Genomic DNA, 26,606 nt, shown 5'->3' with positions numbered 1-26,606 from the left:
CACATAGAAACACTTTTTATTAATTTGTTAATAACAGATAAGCAATAGCATAGTGATATTTTCGTCATGCTAAGGCCCCTGCCCCCCGCTTTTTCCCTTCTTCCAGTGTGCCTGGGCGGACGAGGGGGTCAGGGAGGACAGAAATCATGCAAGATTCAACAGAGAGCTCAGCAGAGGGCACGGCAAGCCATCTCACTCGACAGTTTACAAAGTTATTTGTTTTGTTTAAAAAATAAAGAATATACATGTAGGCAGAAAGAACACAATCCAGTGTGGTTTCTACATAAAAAGGAAGGGAATCTCACAGGAAGCCACGGGGAAGGCCTGCGACTGAGATCCGGTGTAACGCCAGTGGCAAGTTGTCATTGCTATGTTTGGGGAAGACTACGCAATCCTGACTATTACCCCCGGTTCCGACAAGGGAGGTGGAAAGACAGACCTAGGTCCTTTCCCCTAGTGGCCAAACGCGAAGCTGAAATCAACTGAAAGGTTAATTTATTGCTCGTCAGTGACGGGTTGCAGAGTGATAAGGAAGTTACAAGGACAAGTGGAGGATGAGGAGGTCGTGTCTATTTACAACTGAGTGATGGCAAGCTGATGGCCAAAGGATGGCGCAAGATTGGGGGGTACCTTGGCATCTCGAAACAAAAGAGAATATGGGGGGGGGGGGATTTAGCATGGAGGGGAAGGTGAAAGGCAAGAGGCTTGGACTGCAATCTTGGCCTACCAGTCTTTCCTCAAGACCCCAAATGTTTCTCCAGGTTTGAGTCTTTATGCTGGAATGCAAACATCCTCTCCGGACGTGGCTGTCCAAGCAGCCCTAATTCAACAGGTGTGGCGTTATCATCACTGGGAGCCTGCACAAAGGCTGCACCTGTTGCATTTCTGCACAGGCTGAAGGCAGAAGACTTCTGAATGTGGCACTCATAGTCATCTTCCCAAAGCCCTTTGGCCTGTTTTTTCTCAGGGTTGCTTTCTGCAGTCTCCAAACGGACCTTGCAGGTGTGATAAGGAAGGGAACGGGAGCACATGCAGAGAGATGAGGAAGGGAGCAATTTGCTCAGGAGGTGGGGAAAGGAGGCCTTGTCTTTACTCCACTGCATTGTTTTCTAATTGCGTGCTCTCTGACTGCGGGTGCCACCCGGTTTGCACCCACAATCTCAAAACGTTTAAAGCGCTGATGCAGAGATTCCTCCACCAAAACTTCAAAAGGGTGGCTGGATTTGAAGATTTTGCTTTCCCAGCTCACTTTTAACGCTCGTCCTGATTCCTGATCAGTTCTGCTGATAACGACAGCAATATTCAAACCTAGGAACTCTCCACCTTGCCAGCCTCAGGAACTGCTCCGATAGGCAGATACCACGTGCTCTCTTGCTGTCCCAATATTTCGATTAAACCCTTTCCAAGTGAGCTAAAATGTTGGGACCTCTGAGTAAAAGCCGTATGTTTAAAATGTTAACTGAGATGGATTATAATAGCTAACATGCTGCAGCTAATGAACGCTGGAGTTGAAGTAACAGTGAGTTATAGCAGCTTTTGCAAACCCGGGTCCCTCCAGATGTTTCGGAAGACAGCTTCAATCAGTGCAACCAAAACATCTGGAAGGGTACCAGGCTGGCAAAAGCAAAGTTATAATATTTCTTTATTCTCTCCCACCCACCACCCACCCCCTTTTTTTTAATAGGAAAAAGTGACTTCTGGAAATATATGCTCAATATACACACAGAGATACACATACTACAAACCATCACAGGCTGTTACTGGGTGGTTTCCTCCCTGTAGGCTAACTCACACAAATGCTAAGCACAGCTGCTAACACACACTACGTTTTAGATGAGACTTGCATCTGCACCCCACAGGTCACTATTGTTCAGTTGCAAAGAAAACTAATTTGTCCGACGAGTCAGTGTGCTCAGATGCTACAGGTTGGGACCCTGGACGCTGCGGACTTTATCTCCTGCTCCTGTCTGTGTGCAGGGGGTCAGCGAGAATGCCTTGCCTTTGCTCACCAGACATTTTGGACTACGACTCCCATCAGCCCAGCTGGCACAGCTGTGCTCCCATTGGCCACAGCAGTCCTATATGGCCAGTGCTGGAGCTGATGGGAGTTGTAGTCCAAAGCATCTGGAAGGACCCGACTTGGAGAAGGCTTCATTGCTGTTTCAAGCTGCCATCCTGCACTGCTTTTGTGTCCTTCTGAGGTCTTGGAGCGCTTCCTCCTGTTTCCTGAGCCTCTTCGATACCTCTTGATGAAGGCGCTGTCCCCAAGAGAGAAGGGGCCCTTTGGGTAAAGGTGAAAAGGGGTGATATCCCCTCTCCCTGCTTGCTGGAAACCTCCCCGCCCTCATAAGGGCATCAGAAGCCCTGCTGGATCAAGCCAAAAGGGGGTCCAGCATCCTGGGTACCCCAGCGGCCAACCAGATTCCCTGACGTGAAGTCCATAAACAGGCCATGAACACAGCAACGCTCTTCCCCACCTGCAATTGCCAGCAACTGGGGTTCAAAGGCAGGTTTTTGCCTTTTGTGCGATGTCAGGACTCATCAGCACTACCCGCCTGTCTGGGGAGCAAAGGGAAAGAAGCCAGTTGCTCTGTGGGGGCCACCAGATATTGCCCGCAGGCCATGGTTTAGCCACTCCTGCTGAGCACACTTACCTGCAAATAGTGAACTCAATGGCTACTTCTGAGCAGCCCCTGAACAGGCCTGCAGCACAAGGGACCAGGCTGCCCAGGGCACCCTCTTTTTAGGGGAAAGCTAGAACGAGGAGAGGGCAGAACCGGGAGCACAGCAGAGGGAAGATAACATTAATCTCGTCTCAGGCAGCAGGGTTCAGCTTCTATCAAGGCAATCTGCTCTGCACGTGGGATTTTCCAGCAGGCATAATGAGAAATTCCGCAAGTTTGGGATCTTTTGTGACACGCATCAGGTGAGTGGAGAGGAAGCCAGAGATTTATCTCCAGACCACAGCTCCTAGGGCTCTGTCCTCCATTTAAAGACGTCTGAGCCGACTAACTGCACGAGCTTTCAGGTGCCAATTAATAGGCTGGAAAACGAAGAGGTGCCAGAAGAGACCTGCTTTAGCTGAAATCCCATGGGTACGAGTGTCAGGAAACGGGTGACGGAAGGTATAAGTATAGCATTTCTCACAAACTACTAGAGGGGTGGTGTTAATATGTTTTAACAAGGCACTGGGGTTCACTAGAACGGCAATCAGGGGAGGAGAGATGAGGGCAAAAAATAACCGAAGAGCAGTCTTTGATTACTTGGAGAGCGAAGAAACAGCAGAGGAAAAGGGAAGAGGGAGCCGCAGGTAGGTTTACGACTGCATTTCTGCACGGAGCATCCACGGAAACCAACAGCAGAAAAGTAACCTGCAGGAGACGAAGGGAAGGGGAGAGAGAGTTTGAAAAATGACTATTGATGAAGCTCTGGAGAAGGACAGGAAGCAGCAGAAGAGGAAACATGTTACATTGTATGAACTGCCCTTTGATCTTTGGATGAAGAATCATAGAATCATAGAATCATAAAGTTGGAAGAGACCACAAGGGCCATCGAGTCCAACCCCCTGCCAAGCAGGAAACACCATCAGAGCACTCCTGACATATGGTTGTCAAGCCTCTGCTTAAAGACCTCCAAAGAAGGAGACTCCACCACCAGGTTGGTATGGAAATGTAATTAAGAAATAAATAAACCGGAAGTGAAAGGCTCCACTTCCTAGAACCACCAAACGATTCCCGGTTTCTCCATGTGCATCTCAACGATCAATGCTCTGGACGTCCCTTAAACCAACCTTCTCTAACTAGTTGTGTTCCAGATGTGCTGGAGGGGCCCATGCTGGCCGGGGCTGGTGGGTTGTGATTCCAAAACATCTGGAGGGCACGTCATGGTTGCAAGTCGCTTTGAGCTGCCTTGCGAAAGATGAAGCGACTAACAAATTTTATAAATAACAATAACGAATATTTAGGTCGGGGAAGCTGGGTTTAAACCAACTCTTCTTAGTGTAACGCTTAGGCACTTTCATTGGCAAGGCAAGGTCCAAGCTAGCTGTACTGTATATATATATATGCTAGGGTGGATTTGAAAGTCAGGTACGGATCCAGAAGGCAAAATCCAGCTTCTGCTCTGAAGGCAAATGTATTTGCAGAATTCATTTAAACCATGTTTATGTTCTCTGCACTCAGAGAGACTTGCAAAACAATTCATAGTTCAGATTATGACACAATACTGGGGCGGGGGAGAGACCCAGAGAACACCCAACAACATCCATCACCAAGTTACTGGGGCAGTTATGGGGGGGAAAGTACTAAAGGACTATGGTTGTATAAATGGGTACAAGGGAGTCTTGGGTTTGAACATTAGCCGTTCATCTCAATAAGGTTGCAAGCATCCATTTTGTTTTTAACACTAACCACAGTTTATTGTTATGTCCAAAAAGGTGTAACTGTAGCCAGTTCAAACTATGTATTATTGAAACAAGCCAGCATCAAACCATGGTTTCTGTACCTGGCTTGTCTGCAGTTCATCGTTTACCCTCCCCACCGTTTGTCCTTTCGAACCTTACAATAATTTGTGGTTAAGTGGGAATTAGGAAGTGGATGTTTCCAACTTCTTCCTTGTAGCAACAACTCCCATCATCCATGACCTCAGCTGGCTGGGGCTGATGGGAGTTGGAGTCCAACAACATCAGGAAGGCAACCGGTTACCCATCCCTGCTCTAGGTTAAGCCCCGGACCTGCCCAAATTTGCTAGGCTTCACCCCTCACCTGCTCAAGCCCACCAAAATCCACCTCAGTTGCCGGCTGAGCTGCAAAATCCTCAGTAGGCCTCACCCAATGGGTGCTCCAAACTGGTCCTTGGCTCCGCTCCTTGGTCCACTCAAGTTCCTCCCACTTAGAGTGGGAGGGGAACAGGAGTCTATGTAGGTCAGGCATGTCCAACTGGTCAATCGCGATCTACTGGTTGATCACGGGGCGTCCCTTGTCGATCACGTTATCCTGATTTACACCCTCCCAAAAAACTCAACAACTTTGGTCAATCCAATGGGTAGATGACTGCCAGATTTTTTATGGTGGGAGTAAATCGCAGTCTCTTGGGAGCTGGGCATGCCTGATGTTCGTGAATTGAAGAGATTTCAAAGGGAGGCAAACATAGCACAGGTTGTCCTTACCTAGAGATGGAGTTTTCCGATGTGATATCTTTTGGGGTTCTGACTGCTGTGAAGTTGCGCTTTGGCTGTGAGACTGCAGGAGAGGGAAAAGGAAGAGGTGGTCCTTTTAAGAAGGGTGGCAAAAATGTATAAAAACGAAAAGAAAGCGTGCTGGAGATGTGAAACAGAAGGTACGTTCTATTATATGTGGTGGGATTGTAAGAAGGTAAAAGCCTACTGGGAAATGATATATAATGAACTGAAGAAAATGTTAAAAATAACTTTTGTAAAAAAAAAAACAGAAGCCTTTTTATTAGGTATTTTAGGTCAAGACACACCAAAAGAAATGAGGACTTTACTTATGTATGCCACTACAGCAGCAAGAATGTTGATTGCACAAAACTGGAAGACTGGAGAAATACCAGCTAAAGAACAATGGCAAGAGAAGTTGATGAACTGTGCAGAACTGGCAAACATGACAGAAAGACTAAGAGAAAAAGACAACAGAGACTTTGAAAAAGATTGGGAACCATTCATATTATACCTTCAGAAACAAAGGCAATAGACTTGATGGCAGGATTTAAATAAACATCCACATTATTAGCATCAGTTTAGGTTTGGAAGATAGCGACAAAAGATGATGTATTTAATTTTATTTTTATGTTTTTAAGGTTTGATGTTACGTTATTAATAACTTTTTCTGTTGAGAGACAGCAAAGCAGGTGAAAATAGAAACAAACCAGAAATGCAAGTTGGGGGAAGCCTTGGAAGGGAGGGAGGGAGGGATATATAGCAAATGTTAAGAATTTGAGATGTATGTAATGAATGAAAATGAAAAATGAATTAATTTTTTTTTTAAAAAAAAAGAACGGAGAAAGGGGGGGCACTTTCAGTTAATGATGCTTCTTTCTTGCCCCACCTTCTGAGAGTTCCTATCTCTGCCCCAGGTAAGATGCCAATTCCAGACCCTCCAAGTGCCCCTATTTTCCAGGGATGCCCCCAATTTAGAGAAGCCGTTCCAGTTTCTTATTAGATCTCAGAATGTCCCGCTTTTCCTTAGGATGTCCTAATTTTATTGGAGAAATGTTGGAGGGTATGGAGTTATCCAACTCCCCGAGCCGTCTGAAGGCAATCCTGTATAGGGAAGTTTTTATAATAATAATAATTGATTATTTATACCCCGCCCATCTGGCTGGGTCTCCCCAGCCACTCTGGGCGGCTTCCAAAAAAATATTAAAATACAATAGTGTGTTAAACATTAAAAGTTTGTTTAATGTTTTATTGTGTTTTTATATATGTTGGAAGCTGCCCAGAGTGGCTGGGGAAATCCAGTAAGATGTGTGGGGTATAAATAGTAAAATTATCGTTATGGAGTGGGATGTCCCTGTTTCCATCAGAGAAAGAAGGGTATGGGCACTGAAAATCCAAAAGAGAAGGAAAATATGATCCACGCCACACCTGAGAATTAAGTGAAATGGACCTCTCAGATTCCCCTAATACAATGGTTCTCAACCTGTGAGTCCCCAGATGTTGTTGGACTACAACTCCCAAAATCCCTGAGCTCTGGCCTTGCTAGTGAGCCAGTGTGGTGTAGTGGTTAAGAGCGGTGGACTTGTAATCGGGTGAACCAGGTTCGCGTCTCCGCTCCTCCACCTGCAGCTGCTGGGTGACCTTGGGCCAGTCGCACTTCTTTGAAGCCTCTCAGCCCCACTTGTTGTGGGGAGGAAGGGAAAGGAGAATGTTAGCTGCTTTGAGACTCCTTAAAGGGAGTGAAAGGCGGGATATCAAATCCAAACTCTTCTTCTTCTTCTTCTAGCTAGGGGTGATGGGAGTTGTAGTTCAACAACATCAGGGGACCCGCAGGTTGAGATAGGCTGCCCTAATTCATTTCTCTTGCAAAAAAAACAAACAGCAAACACAGGTGCATATTCTCGTAAAATAATTTCTTCTTTTTACACAATATGTCCTGTTATGAAATCCTGTCTTACAACACGCATGAGACAATTCAGCCCTTTGCTTCCCAGTTGTTGAATAGGGTTGCCAAATGTTTGGGTTTTTTTAGGGGGGAGGGGTTCCTAACCTGAAATCTAGCAAATTTTTATTCATTTAGCAAGATCCATGTACCATTTAATCAACAAAAAGAAACCCTAAGTGGTTTGCATAAAATAATATAAAATATTTTAAAAGAGCAATAAAACCAAGTATTTTTTAAAAAAAACAACGATTTAACCTAAAATTGATCAAAACATGTAAATAAATCAGCAGCTTTAAAACAAATGTACGCAATAATAGGACACGTCTAAGTTGGCATGTGATAAAAGTTTTTCATGCCACTGAATCTACTGTATTGGCCTGAAAATAAGCCTCGCTTTTTTCCCCAAATTCCGACCGTGAAAATTTAAAGCGCGGCTTAAATTTGCGACCTTACAAAAACGGGCTTTTGCGATATCGCTGCTGAAACAGACATATGGTAAAACGGAACGGGTGTGAGTGCCTGCCGAATTTTAAGGGAGCGGTTTATATTCGGGTATTGACTTTTCTTCTCTCCCCCCCCCCCCCGAATTTTAAACGTGCAGCTTATATTCGGGTGCGGCTTATATCTGGGCCAATATGGTATATGGGAAAACATCACCTGCTGAACTTGTCAGGCAGCATTAAAAAGCGCAGGAGGCCTACAAAAGTGGGAAACAGGTATTTGGAAACTCTTGTATTGCATTTTTGCTCATGTGGGAGAAAACAGGGGACAAAACCCAGGGTGTACCTACTAGTGACTTGGTGGACTTTCTTTGCCGAAGAGCCATCTCCCTGGGAATCTTTGGGGCCTCCGATTCTGCAAAAGAGAGAGGGCCACGATTAATTCACAGTCAAGAACAAGGCAAGCATAAAAAGGAGATTAATTGCCAGGAGATCATAGAATTGTAGAGTTGGAAGGTGTCAGAGCTGCCTCTAGGTCCCAGCTCACAGAGGACCAACGCCAGGCTGTCGCTATGTACAAAAGTCTTTATTGAGGTTTAGTTTCCATTTCAAAGCCGCAGCGCGCAGCTCTACGTCTTAAAGCCTAGACCGGCGAAGTCCCATCTGAGTCTCCGCCCCTTCCACACCAGTTTAAGACTCTCGCTTTGCTCCACCTCTTCCTAAGTTCCTTTCTCCTCTGGGCCCTCCGGCCCGCTAGGGTTTCGTCCCTTCTGGACTCCTCTGACGCTGACCCTGATGATTCTTCCCCCTCCTTCCGGCGGGCTTTAGGACCTGGTTCCCTATCCGGGCTACCTTCTGTGCCGCTCGCCTGTACATTTGAACTTGGCGCGCGCGCCCAGCCTGCAACTTTCCTCTTAACCGTTAACTCGCTCTCCGATGGAGGCGTGGCCAACCCTGCCTCATCTTCTCTCGCTGGTGGTGAATATGTTGGCCCTGATATCTGGGACTCCTCCCCCCCACTACGCTCTGGTGGGGAAGCTGGTCCTGATTTCCAACTGCTGCTCTGGGAGTCCCCGCTGGCCCCTTGCTTCTGGGGTGTCCCCCTTGGGTCGCCCCTTGCCCTGCCCATCGGTGCCCCCTTCTGTGAATCTTCCGATTCGCTGGAGAGGCTCATGGAATCTATTGGGCTGCTGTCATCTTCTCCTACGCTGCCCTCGGATTGCTCCCCCTCGCTCTCCATCTCTTCTCCTCCCTGCGCTCCCGCTGAGTCCCTGACAGAAGGGTACCCCCAAGGTCATCAACTCCAACTCCCTGCAATGCAGGAATCACAAGCTAAATAATCCCTGATAGATGGCCGCCGCCCAATCTCCGTTTAAAAATCTGCAAGGGAGCCCACCACCTTCTGAGGGAGTCTGGTCCACTGTTGAAGAGCTCCTGCCGTCGGAATTTTCCCCCTGATTTTTAGACGGAATCTCCTTCCTTGCCATTTGAAGCCACTGTTTGGGTTCTACCCTCTGGAGGAGCAGAAAAGAAGCTTGCTCCATCTTCCTTTCAGATTTTTGAAGGTGGCTCTCCTTTCTCCTCTTTCCCAGGCTAAACGTACCCAGCTCCTTCAACCGTTCCTCATCAGGTTTAGTTCCTAGGCTTTTGATCATCTTGGTCACCCTCCTCTGCACACCTTCCAGCTTCTCAACACCCTTCTCAATATGGTGTCTTCCCACATGCCCCCTTTGGAACTCTGATGTTTGTAGTGGTGGCTATGATTATTTTAAAATCTTCAGGGAGGCAGGAGAGGATATGTTGTTTATTAATATCCTTCCTAACTGTGCTAGCAAGTTTCTTTACTTAGCAGAGTTTCACATTCCCCTTTTAAACACACAGCAGATAGCTGGTTGCAGGCTTGTGTAAGCCTCTCACTATTAGGTCCCTGGTAAGTTCCCTTATATCCCTCTTAAAAGAATAAACACGCCACAATCTTGTGTAAAGTACAGTCATACCTTGGGTTACAGATGCTTCAGATTGTGGGTTTTTTTGGGTTACAAATCGCTAAAACCCAGAAGTACCGGAACAGGTTACTTCCGGGTTTCGGTGGTCGTGCTTATGCAGAAGTGCTAGATCACGCTTTGCGCATGCGCAGAAGCGCCAAATCGCAACCCGTGGCATGCACAGACACGCCGCTGCGGGTTGCGAATGCTGCGGGTTGCAAACGTGCATCCTGAACAGATCACGTTCGCAACCCGAGTGTCCACTGTATATAAAAAAGTTTACTCACATTCAGTTCACAGTTGGATCCCTGAAGGCAGACTTAGTTACAAAGGATATACATGTGGATCTATCCCATATGGGGATAATCCCAGTGTCCTCTGTTGGCTGGAAGTCAACAGAGCATCTCTAGCTAAAAAGCTAGACAGACAGAGGAAGTAAAAAACAGAGAGAGTGCTGGGTGCCTTGTCCCTTTTGTTACCTGGACAGGTAAGGTCACGCCCACCTCTAGTCACATGCAAAGGAAGTATGTCCCAACCAGGAGGAAACAGGAAGTTTTTGACTGGCTGGATGAAACATTCCCCTGCATGTCCACTCTAGGAAAACAAGTAATGTTTGTACTTGACTGCTGCTTATGTATCACATCCCACAATATAGGTAAAGGTAACGGGTCCCCTGACCGTTAGGTCCAGTCATGGCCGACTCTGGGGTTGCGGCGCTCATCTCGCTTTATTGGCTGAGGGAGCCGGCGTACAGCTTCCAGGTCATGTGGCCAGCATGACTAAGCCGCTTCTGGCAAACCAGAGCAGCGCACAGAAACGCAGTTTACCTTCCCGCCAGAGCGGTACCTATTTATCTACTTGCACTTTGATGTGCTTTTGAACTGCTAGGTTGGCAGCAGCAGGGACCGAGCAACGGGAACTCACCCCGTCACAGGGATTCGAACCGCCGACCTTCTGATTGGCAAGTCCTAGGCTCTGTGGTTTAACCCACAGCGCCCCTTTTCCCACAATATATAGTGCCTAATTTTCAAGAAAAGGCAGCAAACAAATCAGTAGCTTCTCTACAGAATATGCTCCCCAAATTAGAACAGGATAACTCTTAGCTGTGTTAAAAACTATTTTAGCAGCTTGTTAAATCACGCGAAATATAAATCCCACACACCTCTGCACTCTGGAAGGCGGGGCAAAGACTCCATGCTTAGGCGCACAGGTGAAATAGCGAACTCCAAAGACAGAGCCATCGTGTTTTCCTGTGGGCTTGTCAAGTTCAATGCCAAACCAGTAGCCTGGAGAGAAAGAGAGAGGGAAAAAAACAACATGCAAATTAGTCAGAAATGCAGATTTTTAAATTACTGTTGCTAATTCCAACAGAGACTAGGACTTTGTCTTGCAGATTTCAAAGGGGACTCCCTTTCACATTAGTAACGCTGAGGACTGCAACCTTAACCCCGCAGAATGCTTTGCAATCAGCGTCCTCGTTTGCACTCTCCCAAAAGAACAACACATGAGGTAGACCACTGTTACTCCCATTGTCAGAGGGGTGAAACTGAGAGTCATCTGAGGCCACGCAGGGAGATCACAGCAGAGGCAGGACTTGAACTCAGGACCCTCAGCTCAAATTAGGTCTCCTGAGGTTATTTTTTTAATGCTACCGATCCAAAGTCTGCACGTTGGTCTCAATGCTCTGCCCCACCCCCTAGACAGGATCTTAACTCCTCTAGTGGAAATGGCTTCCCAGATCACCAGCTCTTGGCTTACCTGGGGCAAAATCTGTCTTCCCGTAGAAACGAATGATGCCTTGCTTCTGACCTGCCACCAGGACGTGATCCCCAATCTCAATCTTCAGTCCTTCACGGTCCAGGCTGCCAACAGATAAGGACTTCTTCCTGAGAGCTGCACAGAGCAGACGGGTGGAGAAAAGCGAGATCTGGATGTTTTAGTTTGGTACATGTTATGTACTGAGTTGAATAGGCTCCAGAATGCAGCAGTCTGATTGGTCCTAGAACAATAGGATCCAAAATGCAGCAGTCTGATTGGTCCTAGAACAATAGGATCCAGAACGCAGCAGTCTGATTGGTCCTAGAACAATAGGATTCAGAATGCAGCAGTCTGATTGGTCCTAGAACAATAGGATCCAAAATGCAGCAGTCTGATTGGTCCTAGAACAATAGGATCCAGAATGCAGCAGTCTGACTGGTCCTAGAACAATAGGATTCAGAATGCAGCAGTCTGATTGGTCCTAGAACAATAGGATTCAGAATGCAGCAGTCTGATTGGTCCTAGAACAGTAGGATCCAGAACGCAGCAGTCTGATTGGTCCTAGAACAATAGGATTCAGAATGCAGCAGCCTGATTGGTCCTAGAACAATAGGCTCCAGAACGCAGCAGTCTGATTGGTCCTAGAACAATAGGCTCCAGAATGCAGCAGTCTGATTGGTGCTAGAACAATAAGATCCAAAATGCAGCAGTCTGATTGGCCCGCAGGAACCACCCAATCCAGCTCCAGGTAGAAGTGAATCCGCAACCTGATTGGCCTACAGGTGACTCCTGGAATTGGCCAATCACCTGGGGCCCATTGTGTAAATAATGTATATAAAGCAGACATTCTGGGGGAACTTCCATTCCTCCTCACCACTATGAGCTGAATAAAGAGCATGAAATACGCTCTCGACTCTGAGTATATTTCACTACATAACTTATTTATCTTGTTTTATTTTTCAAATTTCTATCTCGATTAAAATAAAACGTATTTTAAACCATCCAAAAACATGGTGAACACCTGAAAACAATTGCGGGGGATTCCTATGACACATCCAGGTCTATAATTTTATCATGTCTGTTGTTTGTAAAACTATCTGTATAGAATCATAGAACTGTAGAGTTGGAAGTGTCAGGAGGTCCTACGCACGAGTAGGAAGCCGGCAGAGACACATGAGACTCCATTTCCTCAGGGTCTTGCTAAAGAACAATGTCAAACAAAGTTTGATAATCTCATTCTACTGGGCCACAATAGAAAGTGTCCTTTCATACTGTACAGTGGTGCCTCGCAAGATGAAAATAATCCGTTCTGCGAGTCTCTTCGTCTTGCGGTTTTTTCGTCTTGCGAAGCATCCCTATTAGCGGCTAAGCGGCTATTAGCGGCTTAGAAAAAGGGGGGGAAAGGGGAAAAACTCACAAGACTCGCAACACGTTTTCGTCTTGCGAAGCAAGCCCATAGGGAAATTCGTCTTGTGAAGCGCCTCGAAAAACGGAAAACCCTTTCGTCTAGCGGGTTTTTCGTCTTGCGAGGCGTTCGTCTTGCGGGGCACCACTGTATTACATTGTGGTACGCTGGTTTGACAGCCACGGACAGGAAGTCCCTACGGAGGGTGGTGAATACAGCACATGACATCATGGGCTGTCCGCGGAGTTCGGTAGATGACATAACAACAGCAACAACAACAACAATTTATTTATACCCCACCCATCTGGCTGGGTTTCCCCAACCGCTCTGGGCGGCTTCCAACAGAATATTAAAATACAATAACCTATGAAACATTAAAAGCTTCCCTAAGCAAGGCTGCCTTCAGATGTCTTCTAAAAAGTCTGGTAAGTGTTTTTCTCTTTGACATCTGGTGGGAGGGCGCCACCACCGAGAAGGTCCTCGCGGGAGACCACTGCCTCAGGAGAGCGAGAAAAATTCTTAGGGACGGCTCACACCCCAGCCAGCACCTCTTTAAACTCCTACCTTCGGGCGGGAGATACAGAAGTATAGTCAGCCGCACTAACAGGTTAAAGAATAGCTTTTATCCGTGGGGGGGGGGGGGGCTGAATGGGAAAAAAGTGGCGCAATTGACTTCCAACAAGCACACAGAGCGTGAACAAAACTGTGTATGCAGGGGGGGGGGCTTGTTTAATTTCACTGCACATAGTGACAATAAAGATTTGTTTGTTTGTTTGTTTACATGTCCGGCTGGCATGTTCTCTCCCTCCTGGTCATTCTTTCAGGAGCTTCAAAAACTTTCTTCAGCCCGAACATCACAGCGACTGATACCAAGAGCCATCAGCACACTTCGGGATCAGCAGAGTACAGGCAGTCAGCGTTCAGACTCAGTAGCGCAGCTTTTGGGCGAAACTACATTTATTTACACTATATACACTTTAAATTCCCAATTGTAAAAAAAAAAAAATGTTTTTAATGAGAGATGGAGAAATCGTGGAATGGAATTTTTATGACCCTAGGGGAAATGTCTTAAGAGAATAGGTTTAAATATATTAGTTTTAATGAGAAATAAGATTAAATAAAGTAAAAGTGGATGGCCAATTGGTGAAAGAGAGAATGGAAAATTACAGTATATTAAGATAAATTATTAGGATAAAAATAAAGATGAAGGATTTGCTGAAATATCTATTTGAACTAGAAAACAAAGAGGGGAGGTGTGAGGAGGTCAAGGAAATAAGTCATAGAAATAAATTATGTAAAGGTTTAACTTGTTTTTTTTCTTTCTCTGTTTTGATTGTATGTATTTTCTAATTATTTTTTCCCCTCTTTATCTGTTTTTGGTTTTTTTGGTTTTGGTTTTTTTTGCACTTTTTCTTGGAAATGTCTTGTTTTTTCTGTATTGTGTTTTCTTTTTTTTTGTAATGTTTTAAAACCTGAATAAATATTATTCTAAAAAAGAAAGAAAAAGAAAGAAACTACATTTATTTACATATACACACTCGGAGCATGGCAACTCCGCTCCTCCCTCTTGCTCATCAGACAGCAAAGAGAGAGAACATGAGGACAAATGTCCTACATCACGGAAACACAGCAATAAAAACACCCTGTCTCCGTCGCTTCCCACAATGTGGAATGAAAACATACACCGTCATGGGATGAACACAATCCCATGACTGCAACACGGGAAAAGAATCCTAACAGGAAGGGACCACAAGAGTCCTCTGGCCTGACACCCTGCACTTCAGGAGTCTCAACTAAAGCATCCACGACAGGGAACCCTCCAGCCTCTGCTTAAAAGGAGAGTCCACACTGAAAGAGAGTCCGGCTTACCCTTCTTATCTTTGTCTTTTTCCTTCCGGCCCTTTGCGGTCATGCGGGAGAAGTCCATGCGGGGAGTTCGTGGGGTGGAGGTCACCGACGAAGGAGTCTGATCGGCGGCTTTGGTGATCTTGGACACAGAAGCAAACACTCCTGGGAAAAGGGGGAGGAAAACCGGAAGCCCAAAGCTTACATGGCAGGTAAGAACTATGCAAACAACAACAATTTATACACCGCCCATCTGGCTGGGTTTCCCCAGCCACTCTGGGCAGCTCCCAACCAAATATTAAAAACACAATACAGCATTCAACATTAAAAACTTCCTTAAACAGAGCTGCCTTCAGATGTCTTCTAAGCGTCAGATAGTTGTTTATTCCTTTGACATCTGGTGGGAGGGAGTTCCACAGGGCGGGCACCACCACCAAGAAGGCCCTCTGCCTGCTTCCCTGTAACTTGGCTTCTCGCAGGGAGGGAACCACCAGAAGGCCCTCAGAGCTGGACCTCAGTGTCCGGGCAGAACGATGGGGGTGGAGACGCTCCTTCAGGTATACAGGACAGAGGCCATTTAGGGCTTTAAAGGTCAGCACCAACACTCTGAATTGTGCTCAGAAACGTCCAATTAGAACCATTTAGTTTAATCAATTCAAAAAAACTTGGTGATGCCAGCTTTTCAAAATGGCAGTCATTTATGTCAGGAGCTCTGCCTACACTCGAGTAGGACCCTGGCAGAGACACATGCCCGACTGTCATGTTCTCTCCCTCCTGGTTGATCGTTCAGGAGCTTCACAAGCTGTCTTCAGCACGAACATCACAGCGACCGATGCCAACAGACACCGGCACACTTAGGGATCCGCAGAGTTTGCGCAGCATGCATGACAGACTCTCAGCAACTCAGCATTTTGGCTAATCTACTTTATTTACATATAAGCACCCATGGAGCACTGAAGCATGGGTCCCTCTCTCTCTAGCATCAGACAGCAAAGAGGAAAAGAACAAAGGACAATAGTCCCACTTGACGGAACACAGGAACACAAACATCCTTTCTCCCTCACTTCCCACTCGGTGGAGTCAAAACATACACCGTCACGTGATAGACAACAATCCCATGACTGCAATCATGGAACAGGAATTGTAACAATTTATACCTCCAGCGACCCCCTGACCCCCTTCTTAGCATCCCACTAGGAAATCCCCTAGGGGGCAGAACCACCCCCTTTGGGAGCCCCTGGCCTAGAAGGCGTGTGCTGGGGGAAACCCAGGAGTTGCACTCTTCTACAGCTTTGATATTTGTGTAGTTGACTTAGGCGGCTGCTGGATTTGACGGCAGAGGAGTGCTGGTGTCAAGGGGGCATAACCCCACTTGAGATTACCGTGTTTCGGAGGGCAGATAAAGTAACGGATTCCTCCCACGCTGCCGTCGTTCTTGCCATCCGGCTCATCCAGCTCCACGCCCACCCACTGGCCGCTGGCAAATTCCGTCGTGCCGCAGAAACGCAAGGTGCCCAACTGCGGGGAGGCAAGGCGAGATCGGGGAAACAAGACACAAAAGAGGAAGTCACCTTATAATAATGAATCAGACCACTGGCCCATCTAAATTAATATTGTTGGCACAGGCTGGCAGCAGCTTCCCACGCTTTCGAACTGCTACAGAAATGACATGGGGGGCACATCTGTAAAGTTGTTACAATGTTACAAATATTATGCCTGAATGTATCCCTTCAACTTGACAGCTCAGGGAAGATACCCATAAATTTGTAGAAAATCCATACTTTAACCAACTCTCCTCATTCCAACGCCATTTTAACGCTGAAAGAAAGGTGAATTTGGGCTCCACCTCCCTCCATGAACCGAGAAGCAGGAAGTCACGTGGGCAGCAGGAACAGGGCATCCCGCCATAATTCCCCAAGCGTGAGAGCACATACAGGGCCCCCCCCAGGGAGTGACCGGGGGGCAACACTAGACATCCGCAGAGGCAGTTGAGCAAGTCAGGTGTTCTGAAAGCCCATCTCCAAACAAGTCCTGAGGGCAAGGAGATGGAAAGAGTTTCATTGTTCTTCCAGTGATAGGGAGTTAAGAGGTGTTGGGAAAGATATCTGATAAAGTGACCTAATGTTGAACTTGTGTAACCCTTGTGTAAAGATAAAGGGACCCCTGACCATTAGGTCCAGTTGTGAACGACTCGGGTTGTGGCGCTCATCTTGCTTTGCTGGAGCCGCTGTTTGTCTGCAGACAGTTTTTCCGGGTCATGTGGCCAGCATGACTAAGCCGCTTTCTGGTGAACCAGAGCAGCGCATGGAAACGCCATTTACCTTCCCACCAGAGCAATACCTATTGATCTACTTGTACTTTTATGTGCTTTCGAACTGCTAGGTTGGCAGGAGCTGGGATAGAGCAACGGGAGCTCACCCCGTCACAGGGATTCGAACCGCCGACCTTCTGATTGGCAAGTCTTAGGCTCTGTGGTTTAGACCAAGTGCCACCCGCGTCCCTAACCCTTGTGTGCCCCTCCCCATTTGTGACATGCTAGTGATGTAGTGATGATGTACCAATGCTGCTGCTCAAAGTGTATTCTGGGGGAAAGAGGGAAGGTTTAAAAGAGGAGGTCACCCCATCCTCAGGGTTCTTACTCCTGGGGGACCTGTTGCGCAACAATAAAAATCATGGTCTACTGACTGCTCTTTTGCTCCAAATTACTTGGCTGGAACTTCCTTTTTTACTGACCACTTGGATCCGCGGGGGACTTGCACCCCGACGAGCTGGGCTGTTGGGTAGTCTCCCACCCCAGAATTTTTCCTTAACATGAACAGTACAGTCATATCTCATGTTACGTCCGCTTCATGTTACATTCTTTCATGTTATGACCCGGAAGTACCAGAAAGGGTTACTTCCGGGTTTCGGCACTTGCGCATGTGCAGAAGTGCAAAATGACGTCACGCGCATGAGCAGAAGTGGCAAATCGCAACCCGTGCGTGTGCAGACACGCCACTGAGGGGTGCGCTCTTTTCATGTTGCGAACGGACCTCCGGAACGGATCACGTTTGCAACCAGAGGTACCACTGTGTTGAATTAGTGGGTCAACCCTGAGAAGGACTAGCATTGGACACAACCCATTAGATGTCACCACCATGGGGTTTTCAAGTCCAGTCCTAGCCAAGAGACACTGGTGTCATGATGAGGGACACCTTGGCCTTACCTTCAGCCCGTCCACCATGACCCGGTCGCCGAGCTTGAGGCCGAGGGAGATGAGCATGAGGTTGCCCGGGATGTTGTCGTAGTTTGGCAGGGTGACCTTGGGGAGGTTGCAGCTCAAGGGCACGGCGTCCAGCAGCAGCTGCTTCAGCTCCTTGGCGATCATGGCTGCCTCGGCTTTGTCCAAGGTCATGTCCATGGGGTCTGGGACCACGTCGGACGGCGCCTGGCCTTTGCTGTTCTGTTGGGAGAGAGCATTGCGCAGGGAGGTTATTGCGCTGGAGGAGACGCCCTGGGGGTCCCTGGGGGGTGGAATCCACCACACCCCATGAACCGTAACCCCCAGACTACCAGATTTCAGTGAAAAGGGAGAGGAATCTTCTAGCATTTGCAGAACGTGAGATGGGAGGCAAAATGTACAGGCACTGTTCTTATATTTGTGCCTGTGTTAAAGACTAGATTGCTCCTCCAGACTTTCAGTGTTGCGCTCTCTCGCTCTCTCACTCACCCCCCCCCCCAACATTCCTCAAATGAAAATAGGGACACTTCTCATTCTCTTCCTTTCCCCAAAAGGACCCTTCTCAATCCCCCATTTTGTGCCCCTCCCACAGAGCATTTCCTATCAGCCGTCCAGGGTGGGTGATAATAATAATAATAATAATAATAATAGTAGTAGTAGTAGTAGTATCAGAAGAAGAGGAAGTGCCACCAGCACTACAGCAACTCTGTGTCCAGGGCAGCTGTCTACCAGCTCCATCTGGTACGCAGGATGAGACCCTCCCTGCCCACGGACTGTCTTGCCAGAGTGGTGCATGCTCTGGTTATCTCCCGCTTGGACTACTGCAATGTGTTCTACGTGGGGCTTACTTTGAAGGTGACCCAGAAACTGCAACTAATCCACAATGCGGAAGCTAGACTGGTGACTGGGAGCGGCCGCCGAGACCATATAACACCGGTCTTGAAAGACCTACATTGGCTCCCAGTACGTTTCCGAGCACAATTCAAAGTGTTGGTGCTGACCTTTAAAGCCCTAAACGGCCTCAGTTCAGTGGACCTGAAGGAGCGTTTCCACTGCCATCATTCACTGAGGTCCAACCCGAGGGCCTTCTGGCGGTTCCCTCATTGCGAGAAGCAAAGCTACAGGGAACCAGGCAGAGGGCCTTCTGGGTAGTGGCGCCTGCCCTGTGGAAAGCCCTCCCCATCAGATGTCAAGGAAATAAAATCTGGCTTTTAGAAGACATCTGAAAGCAGCCCTGTTTAGGAAAGTTTTTAATATGTCATGTTTTATCACTTTATTATTATTATTATTATTAATAATAATAATATTCTGTTGGGAGCTGCCCAGAGTGACTGGGGAAACCCAGCCAGATGGGCGGGGTATAAATAATAATTTATCATCATCATCATCATCAATACGTTTATCCACCACAGCTCCCCTTTCTTACCCTGACGGCTGGGTTGGCACCATGTTCCAGGAGACATTTCACGGCCCCAAGGCACAGGTTGGAAGCAGCAATGTGGAGGGCTGTTCCGTGGTTGAAGTCGCTACACGTCGAGTTCAGAACTGAAAGGGGAAGGAATATACAGGTCGCGCAGGTATTAAAACCAACTTGCCACTGTTAGCATTTCACACTTACTCGCAGCGATGAGCCAAGCCATGGTTTAGTGAGAGTGGGCAAGCGTGCAGGCAACCAGAGAGGAAACTGAGGCTGCTCCATCCCTCCTCCAGCTCTCCTTTCACCATGTTACCCAGAGCTAAGCCATGGTTCGCCTTAGTCACCTTCAAACCTAGGCTCATGGTTTGCCTCCCCCAAACAAACCACGAGCGGCAAAGCAGGAACAACTTTGGTTGCAACTCATGGTTTGTTGGGAGAGACAAACCATAACTTAGCTCCAAGTAGCCTGGCAGCAGGGAGCCTGGGAGAAGGGTGAAATAATCACTGTTGTTTGGCTTAATATTATGTGCAAACCAGGCCAGAGCATGTGAGGCTCTTTATGGAACAAGGTCAAAGGAAGTGAAGGCCATGGGGAGCTACAGAAATTCCAGAAGGGTTGGTCTTACAGCAAAAATGAGTTTTGTGTCACCTTAAAGACTAACCAGCAATGACAAGCCTAGACAACATCTTAAAAAGCAGAGACATCACCTTGCCAACAAAGGTCCGTATAGTTAAAGCTAAGGTCTTCCCAGTAGTGATGTATGGAAGTGAGAGCTGGACCATCAAGAAGGCTGATCGCCGAAGAGTGGATGCTTTTGAATTCTGGTGCTGGAGGAGACTCTTGAGAGTCCCATGGACTGCAAGAAGATCCAACCTCTCCATTCTGAAGGAAATCAGCCCTGAGTGCTCACTGGAAGGACAGATCCTGAAGCTGAGGCTCCAATACTTTGGCCACCTCAGGAGAAGAGAAGACTCCCTGGAAAAGACCCTGATGTTGGGAAAGATGGAGGGCACAAGGAGAAGGGGACGATGGAGGATGAGATGGTGGGACAGTGTTCTCGAAGGTGCCAGCATGAGTTTGACCCAACTGCGGGAGGCAGTGGAGGACAGGAGGGCCTGGCGTGCTCTGGTCCATGGGGTCACAAAGAGGCGGACACGACTAAATAATGAAACAACCAAAGATTAACCAATTTATTTTGGCGTCAGCTTTCATGAATGACAACCTGCTTCATCAGATGCCTGAAGTGAGGTTCTGAAAGTTATCTGTCTTTGCAGTCTGTTCCCCCAGCTTTGTGCTGCTGCCCCTGAAGACTGTTCAGAAACTACAACTGGCTCAGAACATTGCAAATGAATCACAAACTCGAGTGGGTTCTTATCTGAAAAATTCTTCTCCGACTTCCGATTTGTTCCCACCTGGGTCCAATTGAAGGTTCAGGACCCCGTGCTCTCTCGATTAGACAGGATCCAGCTGCCAGGATCCTTGGCACAAACAATCTCCCACATCCAGGTTGACAGCTACATTTTTGCAAACATTTTGAATCCCTGGCCATGCAGCTGGCTGAGATTCACAAGCTTCTTCCTCATTCCTGCTTTATAGCAGGTGCAGTCAACGCGATACACTCCAGATCATGGAATCGTAGAATTGTAGAGTTGGAAGGGACCCTCAAGGGTGATCTAGTCCAACCCCCTGCAATGAGGAACGGCTAAGGGAGCTGGGCATGTTTAGCCTGGAGAAGAGGAGGTTAAGGGGTGATATGATAGCCATGTGCAAATATATAAAAGGATGTCACATCGAGGAGGGAGAAAGGTTGTTTTCTGCTGCTCCAGAGAAGCGGTCACAGAGCAATGGATCCAAACTACAAGAAAGAAGATTCCACCTAAACATTAGGAAGAACTTCCTGACAGTAAGAGCTGTTTGACAGTGGAATTTGCTGCCAAGGAGTGTGGTGGAGTCTCCTTCTTTGGAGGTCTTTAAGCAGAGGCTTGACAACCATATGTCAGGAGTGCTCTGATGGTGTTTCCTGCTTGGCAGGGGGTTGGACTCGATGGCCCTGTGGTCTCTTCCAACTCTAGGATTCTACGTTGTGGACTAAAACTCCCATCATCCCTGATCATGGACCACGCTGGCAAGGGCTGAGTTCCCCTGCTTTACAGTATTTCAGAGCTGAGTCTACCCATTAAGAACACTTTTTAATAATAATAAATATAAAGAACACAACAAACATCGGTGGATGGCTGGGAGTTCCTTACACAGTGCTGCGATTCTTGATGAAGAAGGTTGCCTAGGAGTGCCAACCCTCAGGAGATGAAGAGGAAAAAGCAGCTGACTGGTTTTTGTTGTTGTTTTGTTGCAGCTGTTCTGTGATGCTCAATATTATCAGTCAGAGCTTCTTAGGAAGGAAGCAGGGAATTAATCCGAGGCAAAACCTCTGGCACTTTTGCAAACCTCTCCTTACAGAGACCTGCTCATTATTTACTTCGTGGATTTTTTACATCAATTGTGGGGCAAAAAAACAAACAAACTCCAAGCGGTTTACAAAGCAAACAGAACAATAAAACGATAGGCAAAAACAATTCAAAGCCTTCAAAGAATAAAGACCGGCGATAAACTAAAAAGTGATTAAAATGCACACCAACGTTCTGTGTTATCTGGGTAGGTTCACTTAAACAAGGTTTTGTGGTTTTTTAGCAGGTGATGAAAAGAATATAGCGAAGGAGCTTTCCTGGTGTCAATTGGCAGGGAGTTCCAAAGGGCAGGTCTTACAAATGCGTAAAGGGTATTATTATGTGACGCCGGTAACAGTGCCAGCTCCGCAGATCAGAGCAGTTGATGGGGCATATAAGGGGTAAGTTGATCTCACAGGTAAACTGGACCCAGGTTATTAAGGGCTTTGTGTTATCAAGGTGAGCTCTGAGGTGAGGCGCAGGAGATACAGGAAACCCCGCCCTCTTCTGAGCAGGCCCCTCCCCCTCCTTCCAAACCCACCTTTTGGCTTGGAGGCCTTCAGCAGGATGCGGATGAGTTCCGGGACGTCAAAGTAAGCCGCGTAGTGCAGGGCGTTCATGTTGGTCCAGCGGCTGCGCAGGGTCACATCCGCACCCAAAGCCAAGAGCTGGTTGGAGAGGCGCACAGCAGCGGCTGGGTCACCTGGGAAGGTGGAGAAGGAAGGAGGACCACAGCGATAAACTGGGTTACCCAACAGGCAGACTGAGCACAAGCGTAGGGCACCAGCAAAGCAGGAGCACAAAAAAGAATCCATTTATTCAAAAAAGAGTTTGACACTTGCTACTTAAATAAAAGTATGGAAGTAGTCATTTAATTTCAGAATACGTGTACATTTTGTTTCATTTGGGGGGGTCTTTTTATGGTTTAGCATTGTTTTTATTTTGAATTATGAATCCGGGGGGGCAGGGGGGCATCACAATCTTTCCAGTGCTCAGGGCCTCTACAAGTCTAAATCCGGCCCTGGATAAACCCAAAGCTTCTGTGATGTCAGAGGCAGCTCAGCCAATCACCACCAGAGACTTCTTCATCCATATGTTCAAACTCCTTAGTGCTGTGATGGCCAAACTTGGCCCTCCAGCTGTTTTGGGACTACAGCTCCCATCATCCCTAGCTAACAGGACCAGTGGTCAGGGATGATGGGAATTGTAGTCCCAAAACAGCTGGAGGGCCGAGTTTGGCCATCACTGCCTTAGTGTGTTACAGTGCAGATATTGCCGTGAATGCAAAACTGACTAAAACCCACAGGCGGTTTCAGGGAGTCAAATTCTAAAAGTGGGTTGGAAGACCAGATGGGAGTGGGGTTTCCTCTGAGAGAGCTGGCAGGGCTCTGAGGCCCAGGAGAGACACCCAGGGGGACGTGCCAAGAATAGAGTGTAACCCCCCCCCCACTGGCTCCCTTACCAACACCATGAGCACCAGCCTTGCAGGCGTAATGCAGCAGCGTCATGTCTGTCAGCCCATCGCGGTCGTTGACGTGGCAGCCTCGCTTCAAGATCTGTGGGATGCAAGTCACCAAGAAGGGTGTCAGTCAGAGGTGTAAACGGATCCATCTCCCCTGCACCATGTGATGGCCATGTGATGGGACTGGGGCTTGGACTCGGAACCAGAGGGGACTCAGTCCGCACTGGATCCTTTGCCTCAGGCATCATCTGAACCGAGTCTGGGGCCTGATCCTGAAGAATCCCAGTCTGCACAGGTTCCCCTGCAACAAACCCCAGCTGGGCCGAGTCAGGGGCCTGATCCTGCCCAGGCTCCAGATGCGGGCATGACCTCGTTGCCTCCAGCTGGGCCATCTCTTACAGCTGCTCCACTACCGGTTGGGTCAGGAGAGGCTGAGGCGGCCCCTGGGTCTAGTCACCCACCGACGTCTCCCGAGCTGCAAAGACTGAGGTCTGAGAGAAGGAGAGAGTGCTCGCCTTCGGGCAAGACAGGGAGGTGAGTCATCGGTGGATCAGGACCAGCCGTTACCCCGACAAAGATAAAAGGCTGCCGGACCCCGCCCCAGGTGGCGGGAGCAACATTGCTGTATGCCAGATCTTGCCTGAGATCCTGTACCTGTCCTTGCCTGGTTCCCTGCCTTGTGACCTGCCTTGAACCTGTTGGACTGACTCCCAGTGGAACCTTCAGATTCTGGACCAGTCCTGGACCGCGTTTCACGGGTTACTCCCGGACCCAGCACACACCACCCACATCAGTTGATCTGCTGAGCATGCAAGGCTGGGCGTAGCCAAGGATGAGTTTAAGCTGGAAGGGGCGTCAGAGGTCATCAAGCGCAACCCCCCCCCCCCGCCAGCAACAAGAACCCCCACCTAAATCTGGAGCTGATCTGCAAGTGGGGCAGCACAACTTTTTCAGCCTGAAAGCCACATTCCCCGAGAGATGACTTTCCTGGGGTCACGTGCCAGGGATCGGATGGGTGAGGGCAGAAGCAAAGGGTATGTGGCAAGAGGTAAGAGTTGGGCCGAGGAGTGAACCTGATGCTTAACTTTGTTCAGCAAGCTGTACTCCAGCCACACAAAAGCCAGAGGCTTCTACACTGCCTTACGGTCAAGGGAGAAGCATTCTCACAGTTCAAAGATCCATTCCATCCAGTCAAAAGCCTTCTCGGAGGGCTTGTTGCAGGGTCTGTGATGGATGTGGCCAGAGTAGAGAAGGACAGGGGGCAGATGGTCTCAGGAGGGTCCCACAGGCCAAACAGCAAGGACAGGAAGGCCATATTTGGCCCCTGAGGCTCCCCAAATGCGAGCTAAAAAAACCTCTACTCTCTTACACACATCCCCCAACGATATAGCACCTATTGCATATTATACAGTCGTACCTCAGGTTACATACGCTTCAGGTTACAGACTCCGCTAACCCAGAAATAGTGCTTCAGGTTAAGAACTTTGCTTCCGGATGAGCACAGAAATCATGCTCCGGTGGCGCGGCAGCAGCAGGAGGCCCCATTAGCTAAAGTGGTGGTTCAGGTTAAGAACAGTTTCAGGTTAAGTATGGACCTCCGGAACAAATTAAGTACTTAACCTGAGGTACCACTGTATTATGAGGAATGGATGGTGGTCTCCATGCTGCTCCCTTTCTGCCTCCCCCCCCCCTTCACCTCTTGGCTCCTAGCTACAGACCTGCAGGAGAGGGGAGTGCCAGCGTTTGCGGAAACTACCCTACCCACACAACGGGGCCATTTTAGTGGTGGTCTCCTGGTTGTGGAATACGCTCCCTAGCAAGGAGCAGCACAGCAGGGCACACCCAGGTTCCAACCCCCTTCCTCCTCCCCCCCTCGGCCCACAATCCCCCAAGAGATGCCCAACACTCGCCTCACTGCCGATGATATCAATCTTGTGCTGCACTTGGGGAACCCACTGGCGGATGATGGCAAACAACTCCGGGACGGTGGTGATGGGGTCGTAGAGGATTTCTTGACACGCCGGGTCGTTTGGGTCGAAGAAAGTGAAAGCTGCAGAGGCGGGGGGGGGGGGGGTAAAATGGTGGAAGGGGAAACGGCCCAAGGAAATGAAAAACAAAAGTGGCTTTTCAAAAGATCGCCTCACCCTTACGGACACAACCAGATGTGCCTCGAGGTCCCTTTCAACTTTACCATTCTATGAACTGCAGGAGGGGAAAAGCTCTTGTGTTCAGATTGTGCTTGCGGGATTCCCCTATGGGTATGTGCAGGCATTGGCAAACTCCGGCCCGCCAGATTTTTGGGACTACAACTCCCACCATCCCTAGCTAACAGGACCAGTGGTTAGGGATGATAGGAACTGTAGTCCCAAACATCTGGAGGGCTGGAGTTTGCCTATGCCTGGGTTTCTGGTTGGCCCTTGTGAGAACAGGATGTTGGACTAGATGGGCCATTGGCCTCATCCAGACCCCTCTTATGTTCTTATCTTCATAGAACTTGCAGGCCTGATGTTCTAGTTCAGGCTTCCTCAACTTCAGCCCTCCAGATGTTTTTGGCCTACAACTCCCATGATCCCTAGCTAGCAGGACTAGTGGTCAGGGATGATGGGAATTGTAGTCTCAAAACATCTGGAGGTTAAGGAAGCCTGTTCTAGTTCCTCCACTTTCATACTTTCTTAAGCCATTTTTTTTTTAACTAAATAACCACATTATATTCACTACTAAGCTTCTGGAGAATTAAAGAGCCCACAATCTGCTCTTTCAAATCTTTCCTAAGCTTGTACTACAAGCATAATCATAAAGGTGTGTATTTCACAAATAAAATCCTGTTATCCTGTCTCTCCTCCCATCCAAAAAAAAAGACACTGATCCCAGTTTTTTAATAACTAAAAGTTGTGCCTCTCTCCCTCTCACCTTCTCTCAGACAAAAAAAGAAAAAGGAAAAAAAGTTTCTTATTTATGCACAGTCAATTTATGGGAACAGCAGCCTGCAAGGAGAGATTCTGCACATCACTACATTCAGTGACTCATCACTTCTGTTTGTATTCCTGAGTCACCACCAAAGCAATATTATTTTAGAAACAGGTCATCTGCCAGTTTGGCTCTCTCTGCCAACGTCAGCCGAGTCCAGTTCCTTATTATGTGCATATTGAAAGACTTTGGGTATTCACTGGGCTTGGAGCCGAAGGGAGCCAACCGGGTATCGATCTTATTGCAAGTTTATCAATTCTGCACAGTCATCTCAAGGCGATGTACAATCAAAGCTGCAAAATGCAGTTAAAAACACCAAAAAAGGAGAAAGAAATAGAGATTTGGGGTGAAAGGATCTGGGAGGCTTTGACCGTGATAGGAAGGAAACATGGTGGGAGGTTATTATATGTGGTGGCAAAGTAAAATTATTTAAAAGGCCTAGGAGAAGATATACAAAGATTGGAAAGGAATGTAGAAAATGACTGTTGTTAAAAAAACTGAAGTTATGACACTGAGATGTACAGGCTTTGATGGACTTGTT

At 47.8% G+C, this 26,606-nt stretch overlaps 1 protein-coding gene across 2 annotated transcripts in view; it reads right to left on the bottom strand.

Annotated features, from left to right (window-relative positions):
- CLIP3 (CAP-Gly domain containing linker protein 3) overlaps positions 1 to 26,606 on the bottom strand; it is a 41,468-nt gene continuing 14,862 nt past the window's right edge. For both annotated transcript variants that reach the window (XM_079985559.1, XM_079985560.1), the window contains exons 3-14: positions 25,009 to 25,148; positions 23,099 to 23,192; positions 22,178 to 22,339; positions 19,201 to 19,319; positions 17,760 to 17,996; positions 15,937 to 16,072; positions 14,579 to 14,719; positions 11,305 to 11,439; positions 10,709 to 10,832; positions 7,912 to 7,976; positions 5,168 to 5,240; positions 1 to 3,371 (exon numbers count right to left, since the gene is read on the bottom strand). In XM_079985559.1, the coding sequence (XP_079841685.1) occupies positions 3,317 to 3,371; positions 5,168 to 5,240; positions 7,912 to 7,976; positions 10,709 to 10,832; positions 11,305 to 11,439; positions 14,579 to 14,719; positions 15,937 to 16,072; positions 17,760 to 17,996; positions 19,201 to 19,319; positions 22,178 to 22,339; positions 23,099 to 23,192; positions 25,009 to 25,148 (1,481 nt within the window). In that variant the 3' untranslated portion in view covers positions 1 to 3,316. The remainder of the gene's footprint in view (positions 3,372 to 5,167; positions 5,241 to 7,911; positions 7,977 to 10,708; positions 10,833 to 11,304; positions 11,440 to 14,578; positions 14,720 to 15,936; positions 16,073 to 17,759; positions 17,997 to 19,200; positions 19,320 to 22,177; positions 22,340 to 23,098; positions 23,193 to 25,008; positions 25,149 to 26,606) is intronic.

The sequence above is a fragment of the Podarcis cretensis genome (genome assembly GCF_951804945.1).
Source record: "Podarcis cretensis genome assembly, chromosome: 8".
Lineage (NCBI taxonomy): Eukaryota > Metazoa > Chordata > Lepidosauria > Squamata > Lacertidae > Podarcis > Podarcis cretensis.
Note: the sequence above shows the minus strand (reverse complement) of the source record. Positions and strands in the feature narration are given on the sequence as shown.